Source organism: Acipenser ruthenus, chromosome 26 (genome assembly GCF_902713425.1).
Source record: "Acipenser ruthenus chromosome 26, fAciRut3.2 maternal haplotype, whole genome shotgun sequence".
Classification (NCBI taxonomy): Eukaryota; Metazoa; Chordata; class Actinopteri; order Acipenseriformes; family Acipenseridae; genus Acipenser; species Acipenser ruthenus.
Genome location: NC_081214.1, coordinates 12,284,631 through 12,309,439, shown reverse-complemented (window position 1 = coordinate 12,309,439; position 24,809 = coordinate 12,284,631). Strand labels below are relative to the sequence as shown.

General features: G+C 41.8%; 1 protein-coding gene across 4 annotated transcripts in view; it reads right to left on the bottom strand.

Annotated features, from left to right (window-relative positions):
• The window catches only part of LOC117430736 (leucine-rich repeat and calponin homology domain-containing protein 2-like), an 83,257-nt gene extending 59,101 nt beyond the window's left edge, over positions 1 to 24,156 (bottom strand). The window contains exon 1 of one of the 4 annotated variants that reach the window (XM_059000672.1): positions 23,862 to 24,156. In XM_059000672.1, the coding sequence (XP_058856655.1) occupies positions 23,862 to 24,096 (235 nt within the window). In that variant the 5' untranslated portion in view covers positions 24,097 to 24,156. The remainder of the gene's footprint in view (positions 1 to 23,861) is intronic. The other 3 variants (XM_034902605.2, XM_059000670.1, XM_059000671.1) reach the window with 3 other exon arrangements.
• Positions 24,157 to 24,809: the final 653 nt, after the last annotated feature.

The following is a 24,809-nucleotide window of genomic DNA, read 5'->3' as shown; positions in this document are numbered from 1 at the left end:
TGTGTCTTCACGCTACTCTCCTGCACATTTTACATTTGGGAAGCCACACCTTGTGCAAAAATGAAGCAAGGTAAATGATTCATTTGCAAGTTGTCACATCGCGTGGAATATATAAATATATATATAAGGACGCTCGAAAGAAAAGGTAAGTACGGTTCTGAGTTTGTCACAATGACAGCGACCCAGGAGGACAGAGTGACGAATCTAAAGTTTACAGACCAGGAGCTAGCAGTAGAAGTGGTGGGGAATTATGAAAGGCTTTTTGGTGCTGAATCAGCGAGAACATTAACTTCAATGAAACATTGAGGACAAAATAAATGCGCTCCGTAGGAGGAGGGCGAGGGTCTTGTTCCAAATCACAGCGTCCTGCAAGACAGTCAAAGCAGAGAAAGTAATTGTTAATGGAACGTTTATGTTTAACTCTGCAAATCAAATAAATATTTGTTTGTTCAACTGGATCTCCATCTGATTGTTTTCAGTTCATTTTTAAGAAGTGGTCTGTGGATTTTGTCATAGTGGGTGAACAGATCAATTATTACACCGGATTTAAAAAAAAAAAAAAAAAAGTGTTCATTTGTACTGCTGTGGTATTCTCAATGTGTTTATGAAACAGCAGCTACAAAGAAGCCTTTTACATCAGTAGCGTTATTCAAAATACAATTGGCCTCTATTAGTATTACTGTAAGCTTGTGCATTTTAACTACATTGATGAATTTTATTTAGACACACTGGGATTTTATTGTGCCAAGTATAGGTGGTTAAAGGGTTTATGGTGTGTATCGTGAGTGTTAAGTGTTTTGTTTGTTTGTGGAAACTAACTCCTATGTTTGTCACTGTTAGACAGCTAACACGAACCGGGTGCTGTCGCTACAGACCAGCATCAAGTCCGGACTACACTGCACGACTGTCACTGTAATTACCTTGCACCGCACCTGCACTCAGAGCACTCACTGTCAGGAGAAGTGACCGTGTCTGTGTTGTTCTTTGTATTATTATTTCGGGACTGAACCCTGTGGTTTATACGCTGGCAATACACAGTGTTGTGTAGAGCCAGCATCATTTAATGGTCTCAAGCAGAAAAGAAAAAATAAAAGAACTGTTTTGAACTGTGAACTTCATGTCTGTCGTCGTTGGAGCACCTGCATCACCTGTACACCTGCGCACTGCAAACCACACGACCACAAGCAGTTGATTACTGTCAGGATATGAGCTGGCTTTATATTTACCAGAAAAAAGCATCCCTTTGGGGCGGCTGATGTCAGAATAACTGCTAATAAAATGAGAAGACTGACACATACAGCTCAATCCAATGTAAAAATCGAGAGAGAAAAAAAAAAGAAAAGAGGTCTACAAAATAGCCTTAACAGAATCCAATTCAATTTCTAACCGAGTTACTGCTGGAAGGGGAAGTGGTTCTTCAAGGTTGCTTAAGAGCCACACATTGGCCCTTGGGCAACCAGAGATAAAGTTTCCTATCACTGGACTATAAGCCATGGGCACCTGCACACAGTACACAACAATGCAGTGTTCCACAGACACAGAGAGATGTCCCTGTTTCTATACAGGGATCCCCCCAATGCTATACACTGCCTGGACCTGAACAATGTAACATTTGCCTAGTCAGTTTACATGCACATTGTACTGCCAGGTTCATTACTGTACAGCTGCCCTGCAGTGGTTTGTTCATGAGCTAGTCAAACACAAGCATACCCGTACTGCACACAGCCAATCCTGCATACGGCCACTGTAGTATAAACAAGATAATTGTGCAAATTCATGACCAATCCTTACATGCTGGATAGAGGCCTGAGAAATTATAAATGTACAGTATACTGTAAATGTGCTTCTGTATAGACGTAGTAATACAACTTTCAATTCAAACAGAAATTCAATTAAAGTTGAAAACAAAAGTGAATAGAGATACAGTACTGCTAGTTATTCAGCAACAAATCAAAGACGTGAAAGTGAGACTCAGACAGCAGAAATTCCCATGAAGAATCCCCTGGACTAAGCAGAAGCAGCCCGGAATCCCCAGTGAATCACAGGCACCTCTTTCAACACAGTCAGACAATAATCCCTCTTCCTCTTTTCAGGCTAGTGCTCTGTTAGCCTGCAGAAAGCCCCCAGGCCTGTGTGACAGTCCCTTCCCATTGTGTTATCTGCAGCAAGCCGATCCCTGATCACAATACCATACCAGGGGCTTCTCAATGCCCAGCCCTCGTGGGTACAGCAACACAATACCATACCAGGGGCTTCTCAATGCCCAGCCCTCGTGGGTACAGCAACACAATACCATACCAGGGGCTTCGATGCCCAGCCTTGTGGGTACAGCAACACAATACCATACCAGGGGCTTCGATGCCCAGCCTCGTGGGTACAGCAACACAATACCATACCAGGGGCTTCGATGCCCTGACAAATCACTTAATTTATTTTTGGGTACAATATAATTTTTCTAAACAAACAAACAAACAAACAGCCCCATGCTGTTTTGAGCAAAGGATATATCTTAATAGAATAATTCATACTGTGGCAGCAGAACACATTGTGGAAACTTTAGGGTCTTTTTAAAATTGTGATTGTCCTAAAGAAAAAAAATAAATTCAAATTGTAGGCCTTTATTCAGCTTTTTGTCACATAAAATAGTTTAAAAGCATTATGTGAAAGGAAGTGTGATTTGATGGTGTTATTTTTGTGAATTACAGTAATTTACAGTAGTATTTCTCAATGTGTAGTAAGTATAATCTTGGCTACACTAAGCTAACACACATGGCCTGCACATCCTTAACCATGCACAATTCCCAAAGTCTACCCCTTGACTAGGGGGTACAGCACAACATTCCCAAGGGAAAACAACCTTGTTGAGATGCTGTGCGTGTTACCAAGCAGCGTACAGTACTGCACACTCCCCATGGAGTTTCATCAACAGCAGGGCTCAGATTTACTGAGCTTCTGGAGGCTTGCTCCATAGAGTACTGAGGCAGACCTGCTGGTGCAGTAGCACTGCAATCCTCTACAGAGTGCACTGTCAGACCTGCTGGTACAGTAGCACTGCAATCCTCTACAGAGTGCACTGTCAGACCTGCTGGTACAGTACCCAACACTGCAATCCTCTACAGAGTGCACTGTTAGACCTACTGGTACAGTAGCACTGCAATCCTCTACAGAATACACTGTCAGACCTGCTGGTACAGTAGAACTGCAATCCTCTACAGAATACACTGTCAGACCTGCTGGTACAGTAGAACTGCAATCCTCTACAGAATACACTGTCAGACCTGCTGGTACAGTACCCAGCACTGCAATCCTCTACAGAGTGCACTGTCAGACCTGCTGGTACAGTAGAACTGCAATCCTCTACAGAGTGCACTGTCAGACCTGCTGGTACAGTAGCACTGCAATCCTCTACAGAGTGCACTGTTTGAAAAAGTTTCAGACCCTCACAATGGTGCAGCTTTAAGAACGGTCTGCTGGGACCACACTAGGAAGCTTTTATTTAGATTTCCTTATTTTGTGAACAAGGTTGAATACCATTCCTAAGAAACAGAGGTGAAAACTACTGTATAAAAGAAATGTTATTTCAAAACTCATCACAAAAGATCTTTGCTGCTACTTGTACTGTAGGCCTAGTTCTTATCCAGTCTCTTCATTAGCCCCCAACCCGTGCTGCACCAGCGAGGGCAGACACGACTGCTCACATGGCAGGAAGAGTAGCTGGAGTTGGGCAGAGCTACAGGAGCTCACAAGGAGCTCAACACTGTGTCAGTGATCTGTGAGCTCCTTGTTCTAAAGTGGAAGACTGGCTTTAGCATTGCAAAGTGTAGCCAAGGACACCATTCTGATCCTGCATGGAACTAAATAAAAAGTAAGAAAGAGAAAGATGTTTAGCCCTTCGCTCCACCGCCCCCTTAAATTCTGTAAGCCTTATTTGGAAGCACATGAAAGGGCTATTTTCAGTACAGGAATAAAACAATTGGGATGCAGGGATGAGCAAGCAGACTCCTATCGACAGCAGTTTCAACCATTCCAGGTTTCACGACAAGCCTGATTAGCTCTCGGTTTTGAAATACGTGAAACCAAAAAAGGTTTCCGTTATCCTCAATAATATCCCAGGGCCATGCTTGACAAAACCACTCGCAGTCTTCAGTAAACACCAGCTTTGGAATCGGAGTGCTCCTGGCAGTGTCTGTGGAGCGCGCCTATAGGTTGTGAAGCAATGTGGGGCAGCTTGTTTCTGCCACATTTTACAAGCAGGGACTAACTTCCTAATAGACTGAAGGGTTATTATTATCTTTGTGGTGATGTAAAACCATGTAAACCAGAAATGGATCAAACTGCTATGCAATTCCATCCCTGTAATGATATGCAACTACAGTACATGTAGCAAGAAACAATTTCTTACAGTTCCTACTCTTTGATGTTTGTGAAGAACCTAGATAGCAGCACAGAAATGCCCAGCTGCCAGGTCTGCACTGTAACGACCTGGATGGAAATACATTACAAGACTCCCACTGTAAAGACCTGGATGGAAATACATTACAAGACTCCCACTGCACAGCAGTTTGAGCCATTCCCTCCCAGCTGAGGTTTTCCTCCCTGGTTTGCTAATTAAGCTCATAGTTAAATCTGGGGTGACTCAAACTGCTACTGCATACAAGTGGAGTCTAATTGTCATCCCTGGGGGAGGTTGTTAGTGGGATGAAATGCACATTGTCTACACTTTGCATCATCTGAACCACTGGCCCCCACAGCAGCAAATCACAAAGACATGACACAGCCAGACAGTCCACAGCAGAAAGTAATACCGGATACTGTTTTCAGTTAGATACACAATATATTCTAATACAATTGGGAGGACAGACAATAGCACACATTTTATATATAATAGACATGTTAATAGATTATATTTATCAATTAACTAAATGCAAAGTGAGTGAACAGAAGAAAAATCTAAATCAAATCCATATTTGGTGTGACCACCCTTTGCCTTCAAAACAGCATCAATTCTAGGTACACTTGCACAAAGTCAGGGATTTTGTAGGCATATAGTCAGGTGTATGATTAAACAATTATACCAAACAGGCGCTAATGATATGTAGGTTGAAACACAATCATTAACTGAAACAGAAACAGCTGTGTAGGAGGAATAAAACTGGGTAAGGAACAGCCAAACTCAGCTTACAAGGTGAGGTTGCTGAAGACAGTTTACTGTCTTGAGTCATACACCATGGCAAGACTGAGCACAGCAACAAGACAAAAGGTAGTTATACTGCATCAGCAAGGTCTCTCCCAGGCAGAAATTTCAAGGCAGACAGGGGTTTCCAGATGTGCTGTCCAAGCTCTTTTGAAGAAGCACAAAGAAACGGGCAACGTTGAGGACCGTAGACGCAGTGGTCGGCCAAGGAAACTTACTGCAGCAGATGAAAGACACATCATGCTTACTTCCCTTCGCAATCGGAAGATGTTCAGCAGTGCCATCAGCTCAGAATTGGCAGAAAACAGTGGGACCCTGGTACACCCATCTACTGTCCAGAGAAGTCTGGTCAGAAGTGGCCTTCATGGAAGACTTGCGGCCAAAAAGCCATACCTCCGATGTGGAAACAAGACCAAGCGACTCAACTATGCACGAAAACACAGGAACTGGGGTGCAGAAAAATGGCAGCAGGTGCTCTGGACTGATGAGTCAAAATCTGAAATATTTGGCTGTAGCAGAAGGCCGTTTGTTCGCCGAAGGGCTGGAGAGCGGTACACGAATGAGTGTCTGCAGGCAACAGTGAAGCATGGTGGAGGTTCCTTGCAAGTTTGGGGCTGCATTTCTGCAAATGGAGTTGGGGATTTGGTCAGAATTAATGGTCTCCTCAATGCTGTCTCCTTTATTTTGCAGCATGACAACTACCCCAAACATACAGCGAAAGTCATTAAGAACTATCTACAGCGTAAAGAAGAACAAGGAGTCCTGGAAGTGATGGTATGGCCCCCACAGAGCCCTGATCTGAACATCATCGAGTCTGTCTGGGATTACATGAAGAGAGAGAAGCAACTGAGGCTGCCTAAATCCAAAGAAGAACTGTGGTTAGTTCTCCAAGATGTTTGGGCCAACCTACCTGCAGAGTTCCTTCAAAAACTGTATGCAAGTGTACCTAGAAGAATTGATGCTGTTTTGAAGGCAAAGGGTGGTCACACCAAATATGGATTTGATGTAGATTTTTCTTCTGTTCACTCACTTTGCATTTTGTTAATTGATAAATATAAACTATTAACATGTCTATTTTTGGAAGCATTCTTACTTTACAGCATTTTTTCACACCTGCCTAAAACTTTTGCACAGTACTGTGTGTATATATATATATATATATATATATATATATATATATATATATATATATATATATATATTGCTCTGTTTGTGTGGGTGTCTGTCTGAAGTGGTGCTGAAATGACTGGCAGGAGACAGATATAACGAGCAAAAATAGGGTGCTTATTTATTTATTTATTTATTTTTACAGCCAACAGTTCAATAACTTTAAAAAATAAAACAAAACAAAATCCTACCCTTTAATTAGAGTGCTAGCTGAACTCACTTTCATTTTCCCTATATAACTAAATAGTTGGGTCCAGCTACCCTGGCCCAACTAACCATAAACACCAGCAGTTCGTTTTTGCTGTATTCGGTTCCAAAGTCCTTTTTAACAGTTATACCTACTTTATTCATCCTTGCACAGGTAAGTGATTTGTAATCCAGTTTTGTATTTGGTCCGCAATGAACAACACTGTCCATGTTCCCTTCTAACACTCTCTTTCCACAGGTTCAGTTCAACACATACCGGCCTCACTGGTATAAGAAGATAAGAAAGTTTACAAACGAGAGGAGGCCATTCAGCCCATTTTGCTCGTTTGGTTGTTAGTAGCTTATTGATCCCAGAATCTCATCAAGCAGCTTCTTGAAGGATCCCAGGGTGTCAGCTTCAACAACATTACTGGGGAGTTGGTTCCAGACCCTCATAATTCTCTGTGTAAAAAAGTGCCTTCTATTTTCTGTTCCTAATGCCCCTTTACCTAATTTCCATTTGTGACCCCTGGTCCTTGTTTCTTTTTTCGAGGAAAGAAACATGCAAACTCTACGTTCCCGCTAGCCACAAACAAAACGTTTTCCCTTGTGGCTCAACTGTTTTTCACAAAGTTCGACACGGTGGTGAAGGCTTTGAAAAATGTTCTCGTGTAAGACTGCCTGCACGATTACTTTCAACCTGTGCTGGTAGATAAATCAATACAGACTGTTTAGTTTGATTTCATTTCGCCCAATGAAAGCCCTTTAACTTAAAATGTATGCCACAAACGTTGTTTGGCGGGAGGACAGAGGTTCTAATTAGAAACAGGTCAGCGGACCGCGCTGCTTGTAAAAAAAATATTTTTTTGAAAACATGGCATCCTAACGGAAAAATTCTTGACATGTTTTAAAAAAAATTGTACAGACAAATTATCAAAATCATGTTCCGAAAGATGTAGCCCAAGGAATACCAACCATGTACACACAACTAAAATATGAGCATGACAGTCACAGGGAGGAGAAGCAGTCATGGCTTCAAACATACCCTCTGGTCCTGAAATAACTTTCACAGACGGCAAGCCAGAAACACGCAGCAAAAGATCACAGCTAAGTTTTATTTTTATTTTTTTTCGTTGTTTGCCATCTCTTTAAAATGTGTTGAAATATATTTTGGAAATAGTAAGAGAGTGGATTCGAAAGAGGAACAATTTAATAAAAAAATACATTTATTATTTTAAAAAGAAGGAAGGATTCGTCTCACTATGATGTCAGAATCGGTGCAATATTACTGTCAGTAGTCCCAGGTGAAAGAACACGGTAAAAAAAACACAGTAGTGGCTGTACAATCCTACTAATATTATTAATCACATTAGTACAAGCTTGTGTAACTAGAGCTGCGGTTGGTCAGGTAGGCATTAATATTAACACACACTAGCACTGTCCTGCAGTGGAAAGAAAACCACGTCACAGTCAAAATAATGTAAAGGATTATGCAGTACATGAATATCTCTGCATACCTATTCAGAATTTAGGAAATCTGCAATGGCGTTTTTTCAAGTGGGACTAAGTTTGGCATTTATTAAATGGGAATCAGAGTTATAGTGCACTTCAAATATACTATTTATGTGTATTGTAAAGGGTACTGTCTGGCATTTAAATATCTACGTGTTTTCAAATAAAATACACGTCTTTTTGCCTTGTGAAACAGCATGTTTAACTTGTTTACATTATTGTTCAGTAGCTTAAGTTTTTCCAGTGTGGCTAAAAAATGTCAAGTTGCTTTAGCCACAGCAGCTAACTAAATGAAAGTCTTAGAGGGAACGTAGAAACTCCCAGCACTTCAGCAGCCTGCAGAATGGGAGTCTGTCCAGACTGGAGCACACGCGTAGTACACAGGGCCCCGATCTGAATTACATGGACTCCTGGATATCTGTGCTTGCAGGTTAAGCACACCCAGCCCCAGCAGGGGTGACAAGCTGCTGATTTGGTACAACTGTCAGCAACAATTAGAAAGCTGCTGGACTTGCTGGCTGAACGAAGCAGTCTGAATTTGGCTCAAATGTAACACGTGAAATGTTTCATGATGCATTTTTTTCTAAACGTGTTGAAAGTTGAGCATTTTGTTGGGTTGTGTAGAATGTTTACATTGGACCCTTCCCCTCATAATTCTTGCTGCAATACAATATTCAGCCACCAGGTGCCACTGTCATGAACCCTTCACATAGATAAAGAAAAAAATTATCATTTCAGCCTGTAATACAGATGCACATCACCATAGTGGTTTCATTCTTATCTTATTTCCATTTCTCTTCACAAACTACCAGCAACGTAATTAGCAAGGCAGCAAAACGGCAATAGAATCTATGAAAATGTAAGGATTGGCGCAGTGCAAACAATTGCGGCTGTAAAATCCAAATTGCCTAGCAGCCAGGCAATTATTTTGCACTGCGGCCTGTGCAAGCTTAAGAGCAATGCAAATGGCTCAACAAGCATCTCAATGAGTGCTGCCTGTGCAGCGGGTTATTTAGCAGCCGTACTTACAGCACAGAGGTGAGGTGAGTTGGGAGTACAGAGAGCAGTAGGCTCTGTATGAGATTTGTAGAGCACGGAAATCAACGCAAAACACGACAAATGTCAGAGGAAGGGCAGCAAAGTCTTCTTGGTGCACGGAAAAGAAAAAAAAAAAAAACGTTTTGAGGAGGAGTGGAGAGTCCTTACGGCTGAGGTGACTCAGCATGAAATTGAGTTATTTGAAAAAGCCTCAGACAACAGCAGTTATGCTACCAAAGAGGCCATATGGTTCTCTATAGTGGAGAAAGTCAATGCTGTCAGTGTTACCAGGAGGACAGTCAACCAGGTGATGAAAAGGTGAAATTCAGCGATTAGGTCTAGGATGATGTGGAGTGAGACGATAACGCCACCACCGCATCCTCCGGCATCCCAAACAAAGTGACCCTGGGTTTGAATATGCAGGGTCTTCTCCGTCTTGCTCTTCTCCTCTGAAGGTTTTCCTGCCTGTCCTCAACAAGAGCCAAGCGTCACCGCATCAGGAGGCATACCATAGCAGCCAACCTGAGGCCAATGATAGGTCTCTGCAGGTGTGTGCTTTACCTTCTTACCTTCTTAATTCCTTGTAGAATTATTACCTTCTACAATGGTTTGCACCTTGTAAGAGGAGGTGCAAAGTTTTTGGAGGGTCAGCAATTGCCCAAGCGCAAGGCAAAATACTTACATCTCATTATACGGTTTGCGCCGCTTAGTATTTCACACAGCATTCAGAGCAACTTGCAGGCTTTAGGAGAGAGCCGTCTTTGATGTTTAAAGGCACCGTTCTCTTTGTGAAACAGCAGCTAGCATGTAACTTATACATTTCAAAAACAGCCCCTCGGGTCTAAGCCAGTACCGTAGCAAACAGAGCCAAGGCACTCATTGTGTCTCACAGTGTCTATGGCATGTTGTTATTTCCCTTCATAGACATGCATTCTGACAGACCCAACCAAATGACATGACTGTTTCACACACACACACACACACACACACACACACGCTGCAACAGCAAAGCCCATCTTAACCGTTTGAAGAGCACACTTCAAGAGCTCTGCTTATTAGAGCTCTAGTCTTTAATGTTACCCAAGACAAGGGAGCCCAAGACCAGCGCTAATCAGGGCTGTGACAAGGCAAAGCTCATCCCCATTGTGCTGAAATGTCACTGTCACCTAAACCATGTTCTGTGTAATGTTGTATTGTTGATGCTGCTTAGATAAATTTACCATGCTCACTAACCATTCAAGCAAAGCATGCTTCCAAAAAGACTCCTGTGTTTCCTGAGGTAAGGTGGGGAAGCAGATCAGCGTGAACCACTTCAGACTGCTTATTTATTTGTAACCGGTCTATGCACAGAATTAGACTGTCTGGTGCCACAGACTGTGGATTTGTCAAGCCCTGTGGTACCAGCATTTCCAGGGACTCGTTGTAAGAAGGGAGGAGAGTGGATGTCAAGCAGCAGTCTATGCTCAGCAGATAAACAAGTTGGAATAACCAGCCTGCTGGAATAGACATGCTCTCAGCTCATGATGAATGGGATTAACTGGCATGTGTGTTTATTGTATGGATGGATTGTAACCCATCTGCAGCCCAGCAGGGTACCCTCAAAAACAAGAGGCAGGGGCTCAATGCAGACTCAAAATTAATAGAATTTAATAGAAGGCTGACAATTGCAGTAGAAAACTCAGATTTTACTATTATAAAAAATACAGTATAGGGTGCTGTGTAAGATACAAGCAATACAGTACAGGGTGCTGTGTAAAAGATACATGCACCCACTGGTGGTCAGTCACGAAACAACTTCATATTGTAGCAAAGACATTTTCAAAAGGAGGCTGTGTGGTCCAGTGGTTAAAGAAATGGGCTTGTAACCAGGAGGTCCCCGGTTCAAATCCCACCTCAGCCACTGACTCATTGTGTGACCCTGAGCAAGTCACTTAACCTCCTTGGGCTCCGTCTTTCGGGTGAGACGTAGTTGTAAGTGACTCTGCAGCTGACGCATAATTCACACACCCTAGTCTCTGTAAGTCGCCTTGGATAAAGGCATCTGCTAAATAAACAACAATAATAATAATAATAATAATAATAATAATAATAATAATAATAATAAAAAAAATAAAACACAATAGATAAGAGATTAAGTTTAACTACACAAAGACACAGCTTCGTTTTACATGGGTCATGTTTAAACACCACATCCATGTATTTGCATTTTAACTGCACTGCTTCTACCAAACAGTACAAGTTAAAGAGTCTTGAAGGGGACACTCCACAATAGACGTATTGGGAAGGTCAACAAGCCCCAACTGACCAGTGAGCCCTGGTTCAGGGAACCGGACTGAAAACACACACACACAGGAATCCAAGCCAGGTATTTCAGAGTCACATTCAGGGGTACAGTACAAAACTCCAACACAGCTCTTAACACGTAGGAACGAAGGCTTTCAAATCACTTTAAGAAAATGCATGAATTAAAATTGTAATTAGTCAGCAATGATGCAGGGAGCAGTGAAAAAGGAACTGCAGGCGGTCAGTAAGTGATCCAGAGACATGCGAGTCGAGCGAATAACGAATACATCCAGTAGGGCAATAGAGAAACAGGAAATGAAATGATCTCGGCCCCCAATGTTTAGCTTCCTGTCTCGGGTACTGGGGTCAGTCACAGGATTCTGAAGGAAGATGCTGTGCTTCTTTTCATTCTTCAGAACATGAGCAGTATTTATACATGTGTACAGTAGCTGGTGCAAGAAGATCTGAACCAGTTTCATCACTAACTAAAATATACATTAAAAAAAACCTGCTTTTTAAACATGGCTGCCGGGACAAAGGCTGTGCAAGGTTTCCATGACAACAAGCACAGCTAGGAAAGGTGTGTGAACTGCTGGAGCTGCATTCTGAGAATTCTCTTATTGCTGGATTTCAGAAAAAAACCGCATGGCACTATACTAAACGTTTTTTTGTGAAAATGCAGTTTTATGAAGATCATGCATTGTTTAACACATTTTTTCCCCAATGTGATGGAATACTGTACAAGAAACAATAACAAAAAAAATAATTTTAAAAAATCCAGTCCTAAATTCTGGCATGCGATTGGTTAAAACTTCATCACATGACCAAAAATCGATCCAATTATTGCCCCCTTGACGTTGCTTTTGTCAAGTTTTTTTTTTTTTTTTTTTTTGACAAACTCCCGTAAATTACGTCACCACGCTGAGCGTCCTCCCTCTCTTCACACAACAAAGCAAAATGGGGACAAGCCTGTGTCTTGCAACCTGACGATCTAAATAACTACAACGTTCACAAACTCAGAAAGATTCCTCCGAGAATTCTATGCCGCAGTGAGAGTCATTTATTTATTTGTTCTGTAAACAACTATATTTAAACAAAATATATAAAATCATATTTAGTACACATCCTTGCCTCACTTACTTTCTTGACTAATTCATAAAACAAATATGGACTGCAGAACTGATGTTATAAAGTGCCAGTGCATCTTTTCTTCAGTTCAGACACTATCAAAAGGGAGAGACAAAAATGGAAGTTATACTGGAAAGTTGAAAAAAAAATAATAAAAATTGCATCGCGTCTGGTGTGTGGAGACCTCAAGACAGATTAAAATAAACTCTCATTTGATGATCAATTCAATTGTTCAGAACTGCCAGAGAAAGCTGCACAGCACATTAGTTAGTAACAGGAAGCATGACTAACAGTCATCTCCATTCACATGTCCAGTACCTAGGCACCACATCCAGTGAGACCGCATTTACAGGGGCTTCTATGGAGTGCTTTACTGCACCATGTATAATCACGATCGTGTGTGTTTTACTGCATCAGTGGTGTTAATGCAAAATTTTGCGTTCTACACGCAAAATAAATCCATTGGACGAAAAAATATTTTGTGTTCACGGGACGCACAGAATGAAAGGGAAAGAGACATTCATATTCCCGGTAATTATTCCACTGCAGCAAAATGATCATTAAATGCTTGCTCATTTAAAAAAAATATTCTGCAATATAACCGCAAAGACTAAAGTACACTCTAGTCCTCTAGGTGGCAGCAATAAACCTCATATTTGGCTTACGCTGCAATATTAAGGATATTTACTTTTAGGCCGTGTACACACTACATAACCGATCTCGAGAACCGTACTAAAAAAACGTTAATTAATCCAGCTCAAAACGTCCACGATGAAGTACCGTTTCATGTTTAGTCGGGCGTAATGCGTACACACACTATTACTATTATATTAATAGTTCGGTTATAGTTCCTACCAGCGCAATGAACATTGGAAATTAATACGATAACATCCCCCCATGCACTGTATGTTATTTTTAAATAACGTGTTAAGCACTATATTGCTAAGAAATAAAACGTTAAAAGTATTTTGGAAAAAGTACCTTAAAATGCGAACACACACACACACACACACACACACACGTAGGGCTTGAAGTTTTCGGGGGTTATTTTTAATCAAGTGACGTCCCTTTAAACACATTTATCTGATTCTGTTTCAAAATTAAACTCTGTAAAAGCTGTTATTGCAAAACAATCTTTGCTTTTACCTCATAGCTTGCCTGAGCTGAATTCAGGTCCCTTTTAATTTTATTTCAAACAGCTGACAAATTACTTGAATTGTTCATCCCCGATCGCAGTTTTAACGTTGTGCTTTTGTTATTTTCGCCACTAGTTTTAAGTCCGGACAGATTTTTTTTTATGCAAATGAATACCTAGTTCGGAATGTACACTGATAGCAAGTCAATCGGAAGTTTGTTTGCTAAGCAGTCAGCATCTTCAGGGGATTCCTATCTACATCTAAGCCATCTACTTATGACTGTACAAGAACTAGTCTACAGTGACCGAAGCAGTAGTAATGCAGAAAAACGCGAACGAAAAATACCTTCTTATAATATTGAATGGGAAATGAAGTACCCGTAGCTTGTTTATTGAGACGGCAAGATGTATTGTAGTGTGTGTGAAAGAGCTGCTGGGCAAAAAATAAAACACGCACGCGGATTTACAGATTTTCAAGAATCTTCGATTAAAAGACATGGCGATGCTGTTGCTGATTGGAATGCAGAAAAATATGAAACCACACGTAGATGATGGCAACAAACACTGCTTAGAATCCCGTCTCGTTGTCATGGGAACAGTCTACTATTAGTATATAACAAAAAAGGTGCGTCTGATCATACGTATATCTATACACAGAGAGAGATTCTTTAAACTACTATATGGCATAGAGTTTAAAACAGTCATAAAATGTACCAAAATGCACAAGCCTTTGTGTTAACAATAGTTTAGTATTTGATGGATGGGAGAACATTTTCGGCACGTGCGCTTCAGGAACGCATGAATAGAAAAGCTAGCGCAACCTCTGCTGCACCATATATAATCATGATCGTGTGTGCATTACTACACCATGTATAATCATGATCGTGTGTGCATTCCTGCACCATGTATAATCATGATCGTGTGTGCATTCCTGCACCATGTATAATCATGATCGTGTGTGCATTCCTGCACCATGTATAATCATGATCGTGTGTGCATTCCTGCACCATGTATATAATCATGATCGTGTGTGCATTCCTGCACCATGTATATAATCATGATCGTGTGTGCATTACTGCACCATGTATCATGATTGTGTGTGCTTTACTACACCATATACAATCATGATCATGTGTGCTTTTCTATTTACAGTATTGTACCATCAATACTGCTCTGCCTCAGAGCAAAAGAGCCCCAAAGCTGTGCTCCAGTCACTTATCCTCAGCAAACCAAACAGGAGAATTATGGTGATTGCAGTGTTTTCATTTTAGAGCAAGTGTAAATCAATCACTGTCCCATATGAAGGCTAATCTATACAGTCAGGCAGCCTAACAGGCGATATATCAGTTTGGATGATATGCTCATGCACATCATTGCATTTTCTTTAGGAAATAATAAACAGTCAGATATTTTCTCAGGAAGACTTCAATGTGCAATTTACCAAATGCTTACAGCTAATTGTTAAAAAATGTAATGCATTTGAATCATATCCACTCTGAATACAAGCAGCTAAAGACACAAGTCGAGTAGCTTTATTCGCTCCCACCATGGCTTGGCCAAACCCGTTCTGACATCACAGAGGCTAAACAGAATGCAAAAAGATTCTTACTGGGCCTTGAAATTGGGTTGAAGCTTTTCACCCCAGTAGTAAATGAATCTCCTCCTGAGCTGTATAGAAATGCAGGAGTCTCTATTGTAAAGAGGGCTGTGGCAGTCTTTACACATCAGGGGGTCAGGGGGTTAGGAGGGGTGGGGGAAGGTCCACTTCAACATGCCTTCCCAAACGCAAACCATCTGCTTCAAGGAGGCCAGGCTGACAGGCTTCTGTTTGGAAATGCCCAGCAGTGATACGAGCAGGACATTGTGTGCTCCCTCTGAACTAAACACACCCTCCAAGTGGTTAGGTGCTGTATGGCACCTAAACATCAATGAAAAGATTTGCCCAAATCCTGCAGTTTCCTATCATCTGCTTCAGTTATAAGTTTGAAGCGCAACAGCCATGTATGTCTGCATTTGAGAAGGCTGTGATAAATGGGGCTGCTTCCATTCAAATACTGCGATAAGCTTGTCTGGATAAGAGAAACTTCCTGAATTTACAGGTCAAATTTCAACCTAACCAAGTTTAAAACCTCAGTTGTTTTCTTGTACAGTACTTATTATCTATGAAAGAAAATAACCAGCTTAGTTTCATACAGAGCACTAGGAGACTGCAAGCTTCATCATATAGGAAAAAAGCCCTTTTTTTCTACAATAAAGAGCAAGTCAAGAAACTCCAAACTCCAGTGAGAGGCGTACTGTGTGTTCATACAGCTCCCTCACAACAGGCTGACCGCACACCCCTCCTGATAGCACTAGGCTCGCTCACGTGTACTGTGTGTTCAAAGCGAACATTAATATATCCTTTGGTTCTGACCGGCTGCTGCACAGATATACTGTGAAGCTAAGGAAAACCACAGCCCATGAAACGGGTGTTAATCGTACCCGATGCTTTCCTGTTGTTGAATTTGGATCCCAGTATCTCCGCCCCACTAAACGTCATCAGCTCAGCTGGTCCGAAACAACTCAAACATGTTGTAGAATGAACAGGTTTCATGGTGTTGCAATGAAGAACTCCAGATTCCATTTATTACGCTATTTTGGAGCCCCTGAAAACTACACGAGGACACAAAGCATCACTTTCAACTGATGGTGTTTCTAAACATTTTGGAATGTGGTGTCCGTGTGCAGACTGATACAGCAAGCAGCCAGACAGCAGGCATGAGCTGCAGACAGAAACAGTGAAAGAAAGTTCAGCAGCACAGGTCCTGATGAAGTGCAGTCACATTCACTGCAAGATTAGAAACCCTTTTAACAGATGCCTGCGGAGGGCGAGTGCTTGTTTGGAGAAAGGCCCAAAGAGAGAGTTCTGCTGCTTCTCCTTTTATGGTCAGGCATCGTCTGGGCTTCAGATCTCGAGGCAGTGGAGGCTTGTTCTTAAATGACAGAATACTGTTTCAAACTGGACATATTTACAAGATAAAGATAGCTCCCATCACACAGGAATAGTACAGTGCATTCAGACATGGCAGACACACACGATGTATCAACATGGCCTGGCTTTGTTGTTCTTGCGGTCAAGTGCACAATTGGCAGCCTCCCTTTAAAGGCCTACATTTGCTGTCTAGGCCTGCCTTTTTGCTGCAGACACTGTGATTAAAACCTATATTTACTATACAAGAAACAACCCACTAAGCCGTTTCTTATCAGGATAAGGAAACCCTTATCTTTTCAGAAAATAATATATTTCAGTATTATTATAAAACAAATAGAGATTGTGGCTCACAGAGCTTTAATATGTATTTATTTATATTACACAGACTTTTAGGTTTTTAAAAAGGTTGCACATTTTACTGTAAGCCTATTCAGAAAACAGTTCTGTGGACATTTTCTGTAAAATTCAGGAGAGAAACAAAGTGGTGTGAAGTTTGTGTAGAACAACCTTAAGGGGGGATGCAAAAAAACTGGGATGCCAACAAATACTGTAGAAAGCACAGAATGGTAACCTGCAGTATGGAAGAATGTGACAACCAGCGGTGTTAAAAAGCATATGACCACAACACGGAACATAGCTGTGGGACAAGTTACTTTTAAGAATGACAAATACTGCAGCTGAGTCATTTCCTCATTTGACAGTAGTGTCCGACATAGAAAAGAGCTCATTTCAAACAGGAGCAGAACAGATTCCTGTTTAGAAGTTGCATCAAGTAGCCTTAACTTGCAATTGCATACAGCTGTAAGAAAGTGAGACAGGGGTCTCCTGGTCTGAAGCCCTGCATCACAGGTACATCACCTTTCACTAGTTTATTTTTTAAATGTAGAATCTGTGGTTTTTAGAACATCATCTCGTTCCTGTAACCTGCGTATCAGCTGGAATTGAGGAACTGCAATCCTGGACAGGCATGGGGTTCAGAGAGGGATGTTTCAAGTGTAGACCAACACAAGCTTTTAAAACAGAAGCCAGGGGACTGGATTCTGCAGCTGTTTTCCGATAACAATCACTTCCCTCCCGAACTTCTACAGAGTTCATCAAGAGACAGGCTGGCAGACAAGCAGTGTGTTTAATACAAACACAAAAGCACCACAAAAAAAAAAAAGTTTTATCTGAGGTAATATTCTAAATATCAGGAGAGGGCCATCAGTTGCAAATAAGAAGTGGGTCTGTCCGTTTCTGAATCGGAGTCCCTTATCAATACAGCAGTTAAGACTCTGCAGTACCTTGCAATACAGTAGAATCGGTCATATCTGATTGAATTGGTTCCAGGGGTCCATCGGATATATAAAGATATTGCATCTCAGAGGAGTCGTTCTACTACATTGCAGTTACTTTATTAACGTCTTGGCATGAGATAAATGCACAATGTCAGGTACATCAGCGTGTGTGAAACACCACAGTGTGGTCCTGCACATGTACTACACAAGACAATCAGAGAATAATGTAATACAGCATGTGAGGGTTGGGCAAAACCATCAGGCAAAAAGACAGGAAGCCAGGCAGCCACTGAAATAGTGATGTGCGGGGTCCCCAAGTGGCTCATCCAGTTAAAACACTGCCGCTGGGAGCGCTTGAGGAGTCACGCAGCTTGGAAGGAGCTGGGCTGTGCAAAGAGGCTGAACTTTGCTGGGGGCTCCGAAGGGGGCGTCACATTGGCTCTGATGCTCCCCTGGTGGGGAATGGGAAACCGGCAGGGATTGCTTCTCATCGCGCGACAGCGAAACCTACTGGCCAGACACCGAGCACATTCAGAGTGGATAAGAGGCAGGGATGACCTCTGTTCTCTGGGATCGGTAGCCCGCCCACCTCTGCTCTGGATTGCACGGTGTAAAAGCGATTCTGGCTTTAGGCTTGTGAGATCGGAGGACGCTCACATGCCCTCAGACCATCTGTGCTCTGTATTTAACAAAAAAATATAAGGTATAAACATTTTAACAATATACAGACTTTTGGATGCTGTTAAGCAGCAACCCACTGGATCTCCTTCCTAAGCCCCAGCCACTACAGGAATGAGAATACAGAGTGGGCACAGCCAGTTCTACACATCACTTCAACTACATTGAATAATGAATTAGTTTGACCTCCAATCACGGTCCGGGGTTTTCTCCATTCTGTCCACATTCACACATGGAAGAAAAGTGAGCATTTTAAATCAGGCCCAAACTAAACCCTTTGCTGGGTCCAGTTAACACACACACACACACACACAAAATTAAACATCTATACCAAACTGTCACACGGCTGGCTGAGTGGTGCCGTCAGATCCAGGAAATGAATACACAGAGACAGGACAGATGAGGTGAAATGATGAAAGCGCTGTAGCGCTGTTGCGCGGTTTATTATAAATAAAAGGTTTAAACAAACAGAAGACAGGACACGGCACTTTACGCCAAATAAAACAGATAAACAAAACGGACTAACACTTAAACAAAACGGTGGACGGACAGACAAACACACACGGTGAGTCAGTTATTATTATTATTCTTTTGGTTATATTTTATTTTACCTCCTTCTCCACACCCGTTCTCCACTCACCGAACACACAACCCCGAGTGAGTAAAACGTGCATCTATATACACTGTTGTGCCGGGATTCAATTACCAATTAATTATTCACTTGAATCCCAGCACGTGAATTAATTATGTGCAACCTCGTGCTCACATATTATATACTTTAAATGCACGTGAAGTGATGTGCAATCCCGTGCCTAAATACAATTATACATTTTAAATAACTCATGCTGCACACACCCATTTATATCCTGTGCAGCCATCTCTATACACCAACATTAACACACCACACGCAACATACAACACAGAAATGCACACAGGGGCGGGGCACATTGCCACACAAACGTAAACCAATATGAAGATAAAGATAACACTGTTAATGATGTAGCTGGTACTGCAGAATTAGAGTGAAGGGAAACAAGTACAAGACAGGGTGACACAAAATAAACACTATATACAAGAGGGGTTTCACCCAGTCACACAGCATTTGGCAATTTACAAAACAGCATTCCAGAAACAGTTCTTACTGTGCGCTCTCAGTCCATGACAAAGGACAGGTTTAATTTTTTTTTTTTTTTTGCACTGTGCGTGTTAACCCAAGACAGAAACAATAACACACAAAACTGGCTTTGAAGGGCAGAGAAAAAAATCATGTCCCTTTTTTTGTTTTAACATGGTTGAACTGGGCAGTTGCATGTAAAAAGTGAAATTGAATTCATAAATGCACTGTTTTTTTTCTGTTTTTTCCTGTATTTTACTCTGGTTGCAGAATATAGTGTATATTTGTGATTTACTAAAACAGAATAGAGATATCCTTAGAAATGCAGTCTGTTTTTGGAGTGTTGGTACTGTTTACCAAAAGCGATTAAAACTAAAACAAACAGATGTCCTGAGCAGAGATTTGTGTTTATTACCCCCCAAACCAGATAGACACAGCAATGGTAGAAAGAAACTGATACTCCTCATAAAACAGTTACTGCAAAATGAACAGCAGGTACACTCCAAACTGGATCCGCTGTGTCGTCCTTGTTACCTATTGTACGGTCTCTAGGACTGGCTCACTAATTTTAGCCCACGATTACGTCTTCTTGTGTTGGCAGCAACTAGTTACTAAGCAACCAGTCAGTCTGTCAGTCCCTGACGTTACGAACATAAATTCTCACTTTGAAGCCACAGTGGGAATATCTAACGGAGCATCACTATTGCACTGTATTCTTGTCATAAAGTTGGACATTCAGAGGATTTTCTATGGCAACTGCAACATTCACAGAGCTACAGAAACAGAAATAAAGTATTACAGTAGCGGTGCATTTATAAATAGACTTCCTGCATGACTCCTCCAAAAAGAAACCAAAATAAGAGTTACAGTGATAAAACAAACCATTAGATGAGTTTAGCAGTGCTGAAAGACCAACAGGTCTTGTTTATTCTGGGCTTGTATGCATAGCAAAATGCAAGCCTGTGTCATGACCAGTGCAAATTGCTGATCTGATGCAGCAAGAGCAAGAGTCTGCAAGGTGATTTAATTGCTCTGCTGAGACACAGCATGTGACCATTCTTCAAAGACTTCTGGGGTTAGAGGTGTGCAGCAAAACCTATTCTCCAAAATGGCACTGGTCTTTGTGACTCAGCAATTTCTGCAGCCTTGTATGCAGAAGCAGCTACTGTACTGCTGTTGCAAGATGGACATGCAGGTTTTATGTACAGCACACACGTCAGTGATGTTACTGTATGTACAGCACACATGTCAGTGATGTTACTGTATGTACAGCACACGTCAGTGATGTTACTGTATGTACAGCACACACGTCAGTGATGTTACTTTAGGTACAGCACACACGTCAGTGATGTTACTTTAGGTACAGCACACATGTCAGTGATGTTACTGTATGTTCCATTAAACAAAGCTTGAACACGGACACGGAGAACATGGATTTTGAGTTTTCAAACTGCAGATGTTCAACATTGCACATGTGTTGTATTACAGGACGCTAACAATCAAAACTAAAAGAAACACCCAAAGCGATTGCTAACATTAGCCATTTGCTTGTGTGTGTTCTGAGCAGACACACTGTTCTGAGGGCCAGATTTCTCAAGGTCTTTCCATCAAACTGATCTTACAAAACCAGAAACAAACAGCACAGGCAGGCACACCTTTCAGTCCTTCAATCAGCCTTGAGATTTGTTTGTTATCAGTTTTGTAACGTGAAAATGTTTGTTTCCATTCTCAAAGCACTGGGAAACATCCCAGCCACTGTTTGTGTGGATTCAGCAGCTCTGTAGCCACATGAATGCTTTTCTGTTTACAAGAACTTCCTCATGAGCATCACACATGTTGGATTAGAGAAGTATCTGCATTTCCTCTTAGACAAGATACAGGCTTTAAAACAAATCTTTAATGCAATAATGAGAGCAACCCTGCAGCACACTGAACTGGAAAGAACTTCCTCTGACCACAGATTCATTATCTTCACAGGTAAACTTAAAGCAATAGAAATTTAACTGCCCCAAATTCAAATGGCATTGGCACTTTTTAAAGGTTTTTTTTTTCTGAATTTACAAGCTTATTTTAGATTTGTGTTTATTTCCAATCTGGAGATAAGCAGGGCCCTCAGGAACTGACCCTGTTATTACAGCACCCTGGCAGGCTGACTGAGACAGTGGAGTGCTATGGGAATTACAAGCAGACAGTGGACAGCTTCTTGAAACACCCGCTAAAGCTACCGTCATGTATAATGCAGGGCTTAAAGATGTCAGAAGCTTGTTCGGTCTCGAATTTCCTATTCGCTTGCTTTCTCTCAAAATAAATGCCTCCCCCCCCCCCCCCCCCCCACCCTCCCCATCACACTCAACATCGTAGATTTCAGGAAACTATTACTTTGACCAGTTAAGTAAATTCTAAGCATTCAATCAAAAAAATTTGCTTTTGGGGCTACAGCTGTTTTTTTCTTTTTTTGCATCATTCCATAGTGTCTGCGAGTCCGTATCCATGTATGGCTGTGTTTAAGAAAGCTGATCCCGAAGCTTGTCTTTGTATTTTAAATGGTACAGGGTGACTGACAGTGGACTGCTCATACTAGGTTCTGGGTTGGGCGCGCACGCTACAGTATTCGGGTTGGGCGCGCATGCTACAGTATAACACGCTTTGGAAAGTGAACATGTTGCTGATGGGAAGCCATTGTGACAGATGTTGCATCTCACATGCCCTCTCCTGTGTAGACACAGTTCAACAAATTCAAGGATCTGGGCTTGAGAAGAGTGTAAATCTACAGCATGTAAACCACATTAGTCAGTTATGTCACTGCACAGGCCGGAGATACCGAATAGAGTTTGAGTGTCCCTGGACAGCAGTGGAGAATCACATGGTCTTTGCATGTGCAGACTTGGACTCTTCTGGTTTGAAAGTGGATGACCAGTTGATTACCATTCAAAGACCCATCAAAACATTGTGTTTAATCCATAGTTGAGCCGTGTTTTTTAGTAGTAGTATACTGAAGTGGGATCACTCCTCATAGCATCCTGATTCCAGTACACCCTGTTACAGCACACAACCCAAAGCCCCTTGGTGTTTACTGCCTCACAGGAAAGTACCAGGCCTTCCACTCACAAAGCCAGCAAATCAGACCAGCAACCCGGGCGTGCGTCTCTCTTCTCCCTCTCTGAACCCTAGTGGTAGAAGCCACAGTTAAACGCCCCCTTCCCCCACTGAAGAAAGTGTACCAAGCGCCTCACCAGACATGTCAAAGCATCTCTACGATGCTTAAGGCTACTGGTATACCAGTGACAGCTTCAACAATAAAACGAAATATTTTATTTGTTAACAAAATTGAATGAACAGTCTGTTGCCACCCATAAAACACGAAATCAATACAATCCATGACCGATACAAAGACCTTGACCGTAGCAGCAACATTTACTAAAAACAACACGTACTTTTAAGTAATATGTAAACGTTACAATAGATGCAACAAAGCACGCGTACATAAACAAAGCAAGCGTTATATAAAGATTAGGGAACTAGGCAAGAAGTGTCTGGTTTTACTGTGAATAGAAACTGGAGACCGAGACCAAGCATGCAGGGTCCCTGTGTAAAACATAAACACCCATACATAACTCAGCGTGAATGAAATGTATATTATACCATTATTGTACGCAGTTTTATTTTTTTTATTGTAAGTGTTAGTCTGCGTGCCTAGGTTCTACACAAGCTTAAAAAATGTTTAGATCTTTATCAATACAGCACTTGTGAAGCAAAACCACTTTAAATGGTTAACTAATGTTCTTCATTACTGATGAAAAATCAAGACGACGACATTGAATTAGGAAGCAAATTGATTGGGCACGCTCAGTATAATTGCACTGGCTACGTTCTGACAGGCTTTGTAGCGAGAGAGATAACCTTGCATTTTTGTATTAAACAAATCTAAGTGCAGCACTATAACAAAAATATCCATAACACATTAAGTTAAAACAGAAACAAAAGTAGTACACTATATTGATAAATAATACACTGGATTACAAACAAAATAGTCGTATATTCATAAAAGACAGCACATGTATTGTTAGAATAATAATTACTAACGACACAATAAAATAGCGCCCGATACCCCAATCCTGTTACTAACCCACAGTGAAAGTGTATGATGTGGTGACACAGTGTGTCTTTCTGAAACCCACCTGCCTGTGTTGTATCGGTCAAATCATAGCTCATCCCGGGGAAATCTTTCAGTTTCCTCCCGCTAATGCTAAGCATCCCCGAGCACACCGCTTCCTCCAGGGCGCGATCCAAGCTCCGCGCCGTGTGGAGATGGTGCTGGGGATGAAAGGTACCCGGGTTCCAGTGTGGTCCAGTCGGGTAGTTATGGCTTTGCAGAGCCGTGGCTGCTCCTCCGCCTCCGTGACTCGCCGCCATTTTCAAAGGAGAAATGATAGTGGCATTATAATAACAGAAGGGGCGCCACAGTGCCCATGCGCAAAGAGTGGGGTCCGGTAAAGTGGGGGGAGGGCCCGTAAGCGCTGGGGGCGGATTCTGAAATGAACAGGTAGAGAGGGAAAGAGTTCCGCACTCCGGTCCGCTAGAGCGACCATCTGCACCGTTAGAAATACCTGAACATACCCGCCTGCTGCCATGGGATACAAAGCATAGCCTAGATCAATATCAAACCATAAAATAGCAAGCGTTCTAATTCACAAGTACTCCGACAACAATCCAGGGTTTTAGTTCAAATAAATGCATAATCGCAACACGGGAGCATTGGAAACACAACCGTTATGTTATGTAGGGTATTTTCTGCAGACTTGAGTAAGTTTCCTCGAGGGACAGGCAAAGTATTTGATAGATACTGATTGCATGTTGCCCTGTTAACCAGCCAGCATGCCATGCGATTGAACTTCATATGTCCCCATGGCGGGTCAGAGAGCATGGCAATTCAAGTATACCAACCCTCTGTGTCACCACTATCTTACATTTAATGAAAACACTGTCCACCAAAACACACGTATACAGCAGATCAAACACAGCATCAGTTTTCTCTCGATGTAGTTTTTCCATTTCTCCACTAGGTGGTGCACTTTCTTCTAATGTTCCAGTGCAGAGGAGGATCCCTTTGCTTTCCTCTGATGTTC